This window comes from Xyrauchen texanus, chromosome 5, assembly GCF_025860055.1.
Source record: "Xyrauchen texanus isolate HMW12.3.18 chromosome 5, RBS_HiC_50CHRs, whole genome shotgun sequence".
Lineage (NCBI taxonomy): Eukaryota > Metazoa > Chordata > Actinopteri > Cypriniformes > Catostomidae > Xyrauchen > Xyrauchen texanus.
Window position 1 is genome coordinate 3,570,630 of NC_068280.1, and position 14,442 is coordinate 3,585,071.

General features: G+C 41.4%; 1 protein-coding gene across 10 annotated transcripts in view; it reads right to left on the reverse strand.

Moving 5' to 3' along the window:
- Positions 1 to 14,442, reverse strand: part of inpp4b (inositol polyphosphate-4-phosphatase type II B) — a 156,981-nt gene that overhangs the window by 100,222 nt on the left and 42,317 nt on the right. For 7 of the 10 annotated variants that reach the window (XM_052127595.1, XM_052127604.1, XM_052127593.1 and 4 more), the window contains one exon: positions 8,946 to 9,025. The exons of 1 other annotated variant lie outside the window; for it this stretch is intronic. In XM_052127595.1, the coding sequence (XP_051983555.1) occupies positions 8,946 to 9,025 (80 nt within the window). Of the gene's footprint in view, positions 1 to 8,941; positions 9,026 to 14,442 lie in introns of all 10 variants that reach the window. 2 more of the 10 variants (XM_052127601.1, XM_052127600.1) reach the window with 1 other exon arrangement.

Consider the following 14,442-nt stretch of genomic DNA (forward strand, 5'->3'; position numbering starts at 1 on the left):
GCGAAAAATTGGTCATGCTTCAACAATTAAAATGTAGTTGATTATATAGTGCAAACGTTAAAATGCATCGCTTTTAAAGTCATGCGCTATAGTAACATTTTTCGCTTTCATAAGATAGCATAGGTGAAGAACAGTGTAAAGGGATTAATGGAAAGGATGAGGCGAGAACCGGCTTGACAATATAAATAATAGTTTTAATGATAAACTTAAAAGACAAACACACATATGTCGGACGTATCCGTAAATGATCTCTCTCTCCCGCACGATCCTCTGCAGTCGACCTTTATCCCTCTCGGAGGCTTAATTAGCCTAATACAGGACTGGGTGTGTAGGATCACGACCCGGCCCCACCCTGCCACATTCCTCCCTTGTTCTCTCAGGCTGGGGCTTCCCTGGGGGAGGGCGTGCTTTAAGCCTAGTCTGCCAGCAGGTCATCCCCGTCTACCTGGACGAGGGAGGGGACAAGGGCAGGGAAACAGAAATAATTAAAATGGGGGGGGGTCCTGTAACAGTGTACAATTTAAACAAGAGGGAAAAGGCCAACGCAGAGCGGCAGTGAGAGAGAGAGAGAAAAAACTACTCGCCGGTTCTCCGATACGCCACAGCTTGTTCCTCGGCCACTCCTACACCCTCTATCGGACAACAGCCACGCCTCTCCGGGCGGATCAGAGGCAGACCTCCAGCCCCTGGCAGACGGAACGCCCCACCACGTTCTCGGGGAACAGAAGGGGTCTTCCCCGCACCTGGCAGCGGTTCTCCCGCTCCAGGTGGTCGGCAGCGAGCCCCTCCCCGCTCGCGGTCGGCGGTCTCAAACCCTGCCGTGTTTCTGCGGCCGTTAGGTGACCCCTGCGCCCCTGGCAGCGACCCTGACCACTCTAGGCGGTCGGTTAGGAGCCCCTTCTCCCCTCGCGGTCGGCGGCCATCGTCCATCATGAGTAACAATACATTTATAAAGTAAAAAGCTGATTTTTACAGTTTCAGAAGGCTAATATCAATTTTATGATGTTTTTTGACTGTAAATTTAACAGATATTTTAAACAGTGCCATCGTGGTCATCATAAAAATTATGAAAAATACTGTGGAAAGTACCTTTGACGACCCTTTATTTTTAGTAGCGTAGCCTAACATTGAAGCATCCATATTTAAACCTAAGTGCCTGAATGCTTCAATTATATTCTGCTCTGCACAAATGTCCATGCTTAGCATCCCTGACAGTAATAAAAAACAACATTTCATCATGTCAAAACACTACAAGCATAAGTGCCCATACGAGTGTGTGCGTGCCACGCGGCCGACCAAAGGCTTTTTATTCTGATGGTCATTAAAACAGTAAGCTGCTCCTGCACCTCGCCCACATGTCAGACTGTGACAAGCCGAGCTTATCCCAATCCCTCCGGTGTCAAAGCCCTCTTCCTCTGCTCAGAGCCACACAATCTCCTCTGACAGCCATTTTAACTTGCTGTGGAGGAACTTTGTCTAATACCTTCAGACTAACAATGAGAAAAATGTCAGAGCAATGAAAAATGGACCTGCTTCTCTGACAGTGCACTAGCCGGGGGCTAAATGTCAAATCAGGATTGGGCATCTGGCTGCACCTTTCCCTCTGTAAACAGGTCGCAGTTGTTTACCCTGTAATCCTTGCGAGCGGCCTTCTGTTTGAAAGTGAGCTAAATTATTTGGCAGACACAAGACAACAACTTTGAATACTACCCAAATTCTGCATTATGCCAATATAGGCTCTGTTCTGAAAACTTGGGCTGAAAAAAACAGCTTAAACCTGCCTAAGATGGTTTGCTTGTCTTAGCTTGTTTACAATGGTCTATGGAAAAATAATATGCAGGAAAATAAGGATTGGAGGTTTGGAACAACCTAGGGTGAATAAATAATGTCAATTTTCATTTTTTGGGTGAGTTTTTCCTTTTAAGCCTGCAATATTGCACTAAACGATTTTGAGGTAAAACCGAGCAGCCTAACGCAAACCATACAGTAAGTAACATATGCAAGCGTCAGATAACACCACAAAACTTGACACTTCTGCTGCGAGCTGAAGTCAGCCTTCCCTCTCTGTATGCTGCGTGAAACCCAGTGCTGTAACATTACATTTTATGAAAGCAACAACCCTTTGCTTGCATACAAGCATGTACATTATTCTTAAGGAGTGTATATTACTTCTTAAGGAGTGGTGGTGGCATAGTGGCTAAAGCACAGGGCTGTTAATCAGAAGGTCACAGGTTCTAACCCCATGGCCACCACCATTGTGTCCTTGAGTAAGGCACTTAACTCCAGGTTGTTCCGGGGGGATTGTCCCTGTAATAATTGCACTGTAAATCGCTTTGGATAAAAGCGTCTGCCAAATGCATAAATGTAAATGTAAATGTAAGTCAATGATTGAGTACTTGCAAACTGCATATTTTTCAAGGTATCAAGGCTGGTATCGGATGCATTTCTTAGGGGGCATTTACAAAAGAACATTTTTTATTTGACCGTTTTAACAACATGATCACTTGGAAAATCTACATGCTGTATTCGAATGTTCATGTAACCTGAAATCAAACGCATTCTTCAGGATTACTTACTTAAATGTGTGTTCATGTTCAAATACATGTTGTGTGACCAATCTCAGAGACGAGGGTTCTAGTCCTGTGGAAACCATGAAGTAATCACTTTCACATAAACAATGGTGAGTATGACTCAGAGGTTGCATTTGTGGTCTAAAATGGCATTTTTGCTCCATTGACGGTTAAGCCCAAAATATACTTCAGTCAGACAGGACATCTCGTCATAAGCAAAGTGCTTGAGCACTGACATGCGCAACCGATTTTTCAAACCACGCTCATGCGCCAGGAGTTTTTCGCACTAATTAGTGGATCAACAACGTGTCAACACTCACATATGAGCCATTATGGTCACAAAATGCTAGAAGATATAATCGCCACTAAACAACAGGAGACGAATGTGTAAACAACAACAGTGGATGTGCACGTCGAGAGTGCAAGTCAGGAGATACATGCATTTGTATAACTTAAGGAATATAAGAACATAAAAAACATCTTTATGGCTATAAACTCTTGAAGAGAAATAGTCCAGTATCTCATAGCAGTCGTAGCGCATATGCGCCTAATCGCGTCAAAACAGAAGTATACTTTCCGCTTTAGGTTTAGAGTTTGGGAGGATGGTTTATAAAATATGCCCTCCTGTTGACTGCATTACATCATTTCCAACTCTCTAAAAATACAACTCTCTTTTGGTGCCACCCTGTGGACATTTCACTTCAACAACACTTCCCACTTCAGCCACCGGGGGCAGTGATTAGCATTTCAGCAGCAGAATTTTTGACCTCCTGTCACCATATTCACAGTGTGATCAATCTGGTCTTAAAAGTGCAACGATTTAGCAGAATGGTTATAAAACTGCATAAGATATTACGAAATGCCCCAAAAATGTCCATCTGCATGTGTTTGGCTCAGTGTTAATCTCATTAACGAAATTACTTACAAAAATGTGCATCGACAAATGTTTTGTTTTTTTATTGTCAACAATCACGAAGACAGGGAGAAAAAGATGCATCACAGCAATAATTAAAACATACTGATGGCAAGAAAAAAATAATACTGCAAGATATTAACAATGCACTTACACTGTTTTTATTTATTTATTTGGAAAGAACGACAAATCAAGCAAGCATTGGTTCAAATAATCCACTCATATGTTTGAGCAGCATGAGCTTCAAGAGCTGAACACCTGTACAATGAACTTCACTAAAGGGTTAATACCTCCTTCAAACGCACTCTCTATATATGTGAGATTAACCAGCTATATCCGAAATATAAAGTAATATTACTGACTTCTGCACAGACAATGAAGCAAATAAACAGGTGAACCTGACCTAAACTAGACACTAATCAGATTGCGCAACTTGCATTGTGAATACGCAGTTTCGGTAAAAAATGCGCAACATGTAAATCAATATCGTAGTTGGTTGTTGGATGGCTAGTTGATTAGTCCACCATTCTGACCCATTCTTCATAATAACATGTACTGATTACATAATAGAAAACCAGGACGTGTGATATTATGACTTAAACTGGCAGCATTATAAGCCCCTATAAAGTGCAGAGTGTCAGTACTGCAGAGAGCTGTCATACAGAGCAGCCCTGATCACTTTTTCTGCGAGGGTTTGTACTTCATGATGGCTTTTCCCCCACTGTGGCACTAAATCAGGCCCTGAGAGTGTGTGTTTTACTGTGGCTGCCATACTGCAGTGCTGTGATAGGCAGACTATTAGAAGTTTAAAAAAAAAGTTAAAAACAGCTACAGTAAGGATTGCTAGAGTATAGTTAGCCAGGCCAAACGCCAGTTATTCACTGATAAAAATGAAATAAGTAGATCACGATTTACTCTCAGCACATTGATCGCTTTTATTTAGGCCTTCCTTACATGTTCAGACTCCAAACCTGTTCTCTAATTTTACTGATTTACAAATTATACACTCTACAAAATTTTAAGATTATAGAGGTCACGTGGAATACAAATTCTCTTGACATTTTGAAATGTAATGGGGCTTTTCCACTGTATGGTACAATTAGACTCTACACGACTCTGCTCGCTTTTTGGGGGGTTTTCCACTGTGGATAGTACCTGGTACCCGCTACTTTTTTTAGTACCACATCGGTCGAGGTTCCAAGCAAGCCGAACCGATACTAAATATGACGTCAAAATCCTGCAGATCAGTGATTGGTCAGAGAGAATAGTCACTATCAGAGATACAGGATTTCTTCGAAACGGGACATCAACCCGCTAGATTTAAAGTTAGCAACAGCGATGGCAGTATCGTTTGTTCACGCGACTTTCAAATTGTAAAAAGAAATGGCTGTGCGCAAAACCACACCATGGTCAATAAACGAGGTGCAGACGGTCCACTCGTTAGCGACGAACAAAACAAAAATGTCTTTCAGGAAGTGTCTCAGCTGTTGGCCGCACACGGCTACCACCGGACCAACCAACAGTGTAGGGAAAAGGGTTATTTAAAAACGTAAGTAACTACAGAACCATCAAGTAAAAGTGGAAGTGGTTCGACCAAATGGACGCTATCTAAACCGGCGAGCAATGGGAGGGAGAGTGCGCTGGACTCAGCCACGGCTGGAGTCCATGATGGAGGATGGTACGTTTTGTTACGTTACTCTATACTCTGCTTGAAAGCTTCACTTTATTTAGTTGACCAGCTACTGAAAAGCTTCTAAAACAACCAGCCCAATTTAACTGTTACACTTGTGTAAAATCACCATGATGCAACAACTGCTTTATGCAGCACAATGAGCTAGTAGCTAACAGCTAGCGGTCGTGTTATTGTTTCGCGTTGCGTTTAGATGATTTCACGGCAGTAGAGGCGGAGCAACTATGACGATCAGCCTATAATCCCACACACATTTCATCGGCCCATAAGACCTTCCAGTCTTCAGTAGTCCACTGGCAGTACTTCATGGCCCGGGCAAGCCTCGTTTTCTTAGTTTGACATCATATGACAAGCAATGGCTTTCTTACTGCAACTCAACCGGTCAAACCTGCAGCTCGACGTCTTCTCTTCACAGTTGAAACTGAGACTTGTTTACTTCGACCAGTGTTAAGCTGTGCTTGAAGCTGTTGTCCTGTGAGCCGTCTATCATGCAAGCTGTTGACTCTCAGAAACTTCTGCTGTGGCTTTGGGTCTGCCAGACCTCTTCCTGTCAGAGTCTCATCCAGTTTCCAAGCCGTTTGATGGTGTAGGAAACTGTACTCACTGACACCTTGACTTTCTTTGCAATTTCTCTAAAGGAAGACCTACACTTTTAAGGGTTGTAATGGTCTGTCTTTGTTACTTGCATTTGTCTTGCCATTATGCACGCAATATACTACTACATCTGTTCAACACTGCTTTTATACAGACAGAGGGTTTGTAAGTAATCAACAAATGTTGGGACACCTGTAGGAATTGTTAAAATCAACTTTCAATTCTTAATTTAACTCCATTGCTGCAGAACAGCTGTAAGTTGTTCACCCATTACTTGTTCCCTGAAAAAAGACTTTTTGTATAACTCTGATATGTACATCATTTTTCAGATTTTGGTAACCGAAACTTTTTTTTTTAACCTCTGGCAGTTTACCGCTTACCTTTGTACCATTTCAGGTTATTCACTGGAATTGAACTGCTTAAATTAAACTTTTGACCGGTAGTGTGTGTGTATGTGCGTGTGTGTATGTGTGTGTGAGTGTGATATATATACATGCATATATATACACACACACACAGTCTATATATATATATATATATACACACACACACACACACACACACACACACACACACACACACACACACACACAGTATACACACACAGTATATATATATATACACACACGCACACACACACACACACACGCACACACACACACACAGTGTGTATATATATATATGTTCTCTTATTTTACTGATATACAAATTCTACACTTAGTTTGCTGTGATATTTGTATAATTTTATTTCTAATTATACTGAAAACTTCAAGATTAAAACATGATTATCAGGTATCAAATAAATTGTGCTAACACTTTCATCAAACCTCCGTCACATTTAAAGGGGAAGTGTGTAATTTTACACCTGGTCTTGTAGAATCCTGTTAGTATGCCTCCTACATTTTTGCTAAATGATTTTTACACGGCTGGTCGCACATATCATAACAGGTTTTTAAGGTTTCTAATCTATCGAGTTATGAGATGCAAATGTGAGATAAAAAACACAATTGCTGAAGCAACCACATCATTTTGTGTTGCTTCTTTAACACCTTTTTTAATGCCCTTAATGATTTGTATACTGTAGACTCTAATGTTGTCATTACCGGAAAAAAGTTGTCTTAATTAAACATTATTTGAAATGTCAAGTTTTGGTCTCATCTCAAATATCCATGTTCCTTGAACTTATTTTCTTAAAAATCCAGACTTAAGATGTTAAGTGTTAGTAACTCAAACTATTATGTACAAAATTGAAGCTATGGGGAATACCCATAATGCCTTGTGCTTGAATTATTTTCGCTTCCCTCGTTTGTGTCTCATAGCGCTTGTACAACACAGCTGCACCTCCGACTAAAATGTCCAGCATCCGAATAAGTCACAAATCGGGAAAAGATTGTCTGGTATGTGCTGCCGAATGTTCAACAGTTTGTCCCTGGTACAACTGATTGAAAAAAACGACTAAACACAGGACAAACAAACAAAAACAACAAAAGAATTGGAGAGCTCCACACTGAGGCCGCCATCTGCGGCGCCATCTTGTATCAATGGTTGGATAAATGCTAATAAGAAGGGGGTTAACAGTAGCTATTAATCTCCTTGACGATTAAGAATGGAAGGAACAGGGTTATTATATAGGGTGAGCAGAGTATTGTAGGATAAGATCAGATATTAGCTCTGATGCACAGATCTTTTTTATATATCTCTACCAGAAAAGATCCATGGGTAAGGCATATCTCAAAGAGAACCGACCAATAAACTCCCTCCAAATCAATACAGCGACTCAAGTGACTGCATACAAAGATCTCCGCAGCAGACTGGCCGTTTTTTGCCATTCTCTCTTTGCATTCAAGTCTGCTTGGATAAGGATCTATAGATGACTGAATGTTTCATGATACACAGAGAGGAAAGAGATAAGCCAGAAATGGAAATGTGACAAGCGATATGAGTACAGGAAAGAGGACACATCCAGAGACACAGAGCAGTACATCGGACAACAACAAAAAATTGCCATTCCGTGTAAAGTGGTGAGGAGTGGTGGTGACGTAGTGGGGTAAAGGACTGAACTGGTAAGCAGAAGGTTGCTGGTTCAATCCCCACAGCCACCACCATTGTGTCCTTGAGCAAGGCACTTAACTCCAGGTTGCTCCAGGGGGATTGTCCCTGTAATAAGTGCACTGTAAGTCGCTTTGGATAGAAGCAATTGCAATTCTTATCTTGTACCTTCTCAGCAAGTTTTTATCTGCTTCAAAACAACAAGCTAGAGCGCAAGCTAGCATACAATGGAAACATAACACATGCGATCTCTCTGCGTGGCAAATAAATATGTGACAAACACAGGAACAGATGGGCTGCTATCTGCTGGAATTTCAGCATTCCCAGGCATGTTTGATCAGCTGTTTGCGCCTGACATCATCTGTGTACCTCCAGAGAGATCAGAGCTTGTACACAAAGCATGAGAAATTAAGTTTAGACCAGAAAAAAAGAGCACAGTCTAAATGTAGTCACAGTACATCTCTGAAAGGTTTGGCAGAGAATGATATCTAATATGGATGTATATTATGGATGCACTGCATGTTTAGCGGCCGAAAACTTTTGCCCGAAAATGCCATTTTTTGGCAAAACAGAAAACAGGCTGAAAATCAATAACAGAATCTTTGAGCAACATGCACTTGAAATGTTCAGTAAATGTTCATCAAGATATTACAGGATGTTATCGTAATATTGGTCAACTGAATTATAACCAATGCAGAACGTTTTATAAAAATATTATAATATTAATAGAATTTCTTAACCTATTCCAAACTAGGCTTTAGGGCGGCTGTGGCTCAGGTGGTAGAGCGGGTCGTCCACTAATTGCAGGGTTGGTGGTTTGAATCCTCGCCCACATGACTCCATATGCTGAAGTTTCCTTGGGCAAGACACTGAACACCAAGTTGCTCCCAATGGGAGGCTAGCACCTTACATAGCAGCTCTGCCGCATTGGTGTATGAATGGGTGAATGAAACGCAGAGTAAAGCACTTTGAATACTGTTAAGGCTTAAAAAGGCGCTATATAAGTGCAGACCATTTACCATTTAGGCTTACTCAAAACTAGATAGGTAGAATTTTCCCATTTCAGTCAGCATTTTTTCAGACCTCCACTATAAAATACACCTCAGAGGATGCATTTCAACTTACTTACTTCAGGTTGAGAGAGAGCTGTTGGTCTTTGGACTGGAGGAGATTGGCCAGAGAGAAGCTGGTACTTCCGAAAAGACTGCTCTGTAGAGGGAAAACAGAAGAAAGAACTTGAATACGAACAAGATCACAACATCTAGACATTACCAACGGCTTCATAAAGCTTTTATAAGTACTAGCAGTGAACTCCTTCCTACTGCACAGTTCTCTTCCTAAACACACGTACAGTGTTAAATGCATCCTGAGGGTATCCAACATATCTTTGTCATTAATGTTTAAGGGCATCACCGTGTTCAACCTTCACTACTACTTCGAGCTAACAGTTGCTTCATTCCAGTCAAGTTTATGATCTACAAGCATGAATTGCTGAAGAGAAAATGTACGTTTTAAAGTATATATTAGGGATGCACAGACATATCGATACCAATATTTTGTGGAGTAGTGGTGGTACAGCGGCATAGCTGTTAAGCAGAAGGTTGTCGGTTCGATCCCCACAGCCACCACCATTGTGTCCTTGAGCAAGGCACTTAACTCCAGGTTGCTCCGGGGGGATTGACACTGTAATAAGGGCTCTGTAAGTCCCTTTGGATAAAAGCATCTGCAAATATATCTGAAGAATATTCCCATTCATATTTTACATTTTTTAGTGCACCTAGGTGACTAGGAACATGAAATTGTTCAGCCATGATTTCCTGTTTCACAGGGGTATAAATATGAGGCACCACACAAGCCAAATTTCCTTAATCGTCTAACACAGTTGGTTAGACTAAAGAAGAAAGTTATGTTGTGCGGAAAAAGGTTGATGAGCTTCACAAAAAGGGAAGTGGTTATATGAAAATAGCCAAAGCATTGAAAATACCCATTTCCACCATCTGGGCAAACATCAACAAATTCCAATCAACTGGAGATAATAAGAATGGGCCTGGAAGAGGATGTGTGTCTATATTGTCTCCACGCTCAGGGAGGAGGATGGTTCAAGTGGCCAAAGAATCTCCAAGGATCACAGCTGGAGAACTACAGAAATTGGTTGGGTCTTTGGGTCAGAAAGTCTATATCAGACATCACCATATGCTGTCTGGGAGGATTTCAAGAAAAACAGCCTCTGCTCTCGTCCAACAACAAACTCAAATAGTTACTATCTTCAGAACTATCTTCAGTTTGCCAGATACTACTGGAACTTCAAATATGACCGGTTTCTATGGTCAGATGAAACAAAAAAATAGAGCTTTTTGGCAGCAAACACCAGAGGTGGGTTAGGCGCACACAGACATGAAGAAGTACCCAATGCCCACGGTTAAATGTGGTGCTGGATGTTTAATGTTGTGGGGCTAATGGGGGCCTGGGGAGCTCAGCGAGTACTGACGCTGACTACCACACCTGGAGTCACGAATTAGAATCCAGGGCGTGCTGAGTGACTCCAGCCAGGTCTCCTAAGCAACCAAATTGGCCCGGTTGCTAGGGAGGATAGACTCACATGGGGTAACCTCCTCGTGGGGTTCTGGTAAGTCGTGAGTGGATAGCGGAGAGTAGCATGAGCCTCCATATGCTGTGACTCTCTACGGTGAGCCACGTGATAAGATGCACGGATTGACGGTTTTAGAAGCGGAGGCAACTGAGACTTGTCCTCCGCCACCCGGATTGAGGTTGTTCGGATACATGGCATCATGGACTCTATCAGATACCAACAGATTAAAAATCAAAACCTGGCTGTCTCTGCCAGAAAGTTTACAATGGGCCCTGGCTGGATCTTCCAGGACAATGATCCAAAACAAACATCAAAATCAACACAAAAATGGTTCCCTGACCACAAAATCAAGATTCTGCCATGGCCATCCCAATCACCTGACCTGAACCCCATAGAAAACCTGTGGGGTGAACTAAAGACAAGAGTCCACAAGAATGGACCGAAAGATTTGAAGTATCTGGAGAGATGGTTATATACATACACATATGTATATATATGTGCGTGTGTGTGCGTGTGTATTCATATATATATATATATATATATATATATACACACACAAATATATACATACACATATGTATATATATATATAAAACGTTACAACTTTACAGAGCCTTGTAACCTTATTGAACGGTCAGAAATCTTGTAGGTGCACAAATATTTTGCATTACTTGATTGGACCTCAGTGACCTTGAAGCTCTTTTAGTCTCTTTGTCTCTCTCACAACTGTCTAAAATACTGTGAAAATTATGTGATGATGCTCTGCTCAGAAGTTCAATGGTGGATGCTTAGCAAGGGAATATTCCCATTCCCAGCACACACAGCAATCTCACGCTCCTTGCAGCCTGGAAACGTGTCTAAATGTGTGTCTGTGTGTGTTTATGCATGAATTCATGGGTTGGAGTGAGCATGCATAAAGTCATACAAAAAAGATCCATTCAGTGCTATCTATAAAACACACGCACACACAAGACATAAACACACAGACCACAGGAAACAGAAAAGGAAGACTGAGAAAGGAAGAGTGTTAAAGAGTGAGAGAAACCGAAAGAGAGTGACGTCAGAGAACTAGATGAGTTCATCAAGACAAACTTTGAAGTTGCCTCATAAAGCCTTGGCTTTTAAAAAAAATTCTAAGTTTACACAGGCCATACAATCAGACAAATATTCGACGGTTTTTAAGGTGTTCCTGATGGTTATCAGAGCATTGCTTATTAGTTGTTAGGGTGTTACTAATCGAATGCCATGGTGTTCAAAATGGTTGCAGGGGCGTTGCTTATCAGTTGCTAGGGTGCTCTGAGTGTTTTCCTGGGCATTAATAATCGGTTGCTATAGTGTTCTGAATGGTTGGTAGGGTGGTGCTATCCAGTTGCAAGGATGTTGTGGATGGTTTTTAAGGCATTCTGGATGTTTGTTAGGGTGTTGCTATCAGTTCCTAGGGTCCTCCGGATGTTGTTCTGGATGGGTGTTAGGACATTGCTAATTGGTTGCTAGGGTACTCTGGATGGTTGGCTTGGTGTTCTAGATTGTTGCCAGGGCATTGCTAATCAGTTACTAAGGTGTTCTAGATGATTCTCAGGGGATTACTAATCGGTTGCCAGAGTGTTCTAAATTGTTGCTAGGGCATTACTTATCAACCATACAGAACACCCTAGCATTCTGATAGAAACACCCTAACAAACATAAGAATGCCCTGGCAACCATCCTGAACACCCTAGCAACTGATTAACAATGCTCTGGAAAACACCCAGAGCACCCTAGCAACCAATAAGTAATGCCCTGGCAACCATCCAGAACAACATAGCAACCACTTAGCAATGCCCTGGCAACCATTCAGAATACCTCAGCAACTGATTAGCACCACCTTTGCAACCATTCCGAAGGCTCTAGCAACCATCCACAACACCGTAGAAAACGATTAGCAATGACCTGGCAACATCCAGAATACCTTAGAAACCAATGAGCAATGCCCTAGCAACCATTCGGAATACCTCAGTAACTGATTAGCACCACCCTTGAAACCAACCAGAAGGCCCTAGCAACCAAACAGAACACCCTAGCAACCAATATCCAATGCCATGGCAACCAACAAGAACACCCTAACAACTGATTAGCAATGCTGTGGCAACCGATTAGCACTGCCCTAAAAAACAACCAGAACACCCTAGCAACTAATTAGCACTGCCCTAGCTACAATCCAGAACACCCTAGCAACTGATTAGCAATACTGTGTCAAGCATCCCAAACACCCTTGCCAGGATGTTGCTAAGTCATTGTTCAGTTTGGTTTCTTGGGCATTGCTAATCAGTTCTGGGTGGTTGCTAGGGTGTTGCAATCAGATGCTATGATACTTAATGGTTGCCAGGGTGTTGCTAATCTGCTTCTATACAGTGCTCGTCTGGATGGTTGCTAGGGCATTGCTAATCAGTTGTAAGGATGCTCTGGGTGTTTGCATGGGTATTGCTAATCGGTTGCTAGGGTGTTGTGGATGGTTGCTAGGGCATTTAATATGGTTGCTAGGGCAGTCCTAATCAGTTGCTAAGGTGCTCTTGGTGGTTGCCAGGGCGTTGCTAATGGTTGCCAGGGTATTCTGGGTGGCTTTTAGGGTGTTACAGATACATAGATAGATATACATACATATAAAATATTTGGGATTAGAACAGTTTCAAGGTAAAGGAGAACTTGAAAGCTCTAAGAGAAGTTCCAATTCCAAATCAAAGAATACTAATTTGCATAAATACAATATCAATAGGGTTGCTTTCCTTAAACCATGTTAAGATGTTTTGTTTGGTATTAGCTGGTGTAAGGTGGTCTCCCAACCTGACCAGCTGAAAAGTGATCTAAAACTCCTCTAAAAACATTCAACTGACAAGCCTGACCAGTCTGTGAAACCAGCTAACACAAACAAACAGCTTTAGCTGGTTTAACATATCACAGTGAGACTTTGAAGGAGATATATGTAGACTGTATGTGTTTATACTGTAGCATTTCAGTAGAGATAGATTCAATCATCCCAAGGACATTAAGTCCTCTATGCTGCTTCAATGAGTAATTACAGTAAAGCACACTCACTCATACACACACACACACACACACACACACACACACACACACACACACACACACACACACACACACACACACACACACACACACACACACAGAGGAATCCCTCAACATTTCCACCAAAAATTAATTAAAGTGCTGTGTTCTTCACTGTAAAGTCTCTGTGCTTAAGGCCCAGACATACTTACATACTTTTTTCCCCACATTTTCTGCACTTAATTTGGGGGCAAATCTGCGGAATGGATTTAAACATGGTAAAATGTGTTAAACATTTTGCTTAGTAATACAAAACCCACTTGAAAACAGTCCTTAAATTGAGTTTCTCCATAAATCACCCCCATATTCCATTGTATTAAAATCCTTGGAAACCAAACATGGGCAGCAAGTAACACTCTCGAATGTTGCTCAGATTTGCATGTTTGCTTATTTTTGTTTTTAAATATTCACTTGGAACCGCATGCATCCACCACATACCCAAACATAATGTGCCGTCACAGATACAAATAGGATATCTGGCTCACAGTTGTGCTTTATATTATGAAATATCTTATTTTGTACAGTTTTGTTCTGACAGCAGTGCAAGGTAGTTGGGAACACAAGTCGGTTGATTTGAGCAGAGGTTTCTTTGCATCATTATCTTACATTCAGTTCGATATGAAGGTCACTATCTGTTTGAGAGGATAAACATTGCACGGGAGTGATTTATTGATCTTTTGTATATGCTGAAAAGGTTACAGGCCAAGCTGGACTGTGTTTAGATCATTAGTAAGTATCTCTACATACTATAGGCCTACTCAGTAAATACTCCGTAGGCTACTAAGTGCTGTAGATATCATCATCAAGCACTCTAAAGACACTCTACATGCACTCAATGTTTTATTTTATTTAAGCACTATATATAAACTAAAATTATACTGTATATTGGGCTACTCTACAAGTACTCTACATACTCTACTCTTATTAAACAAGG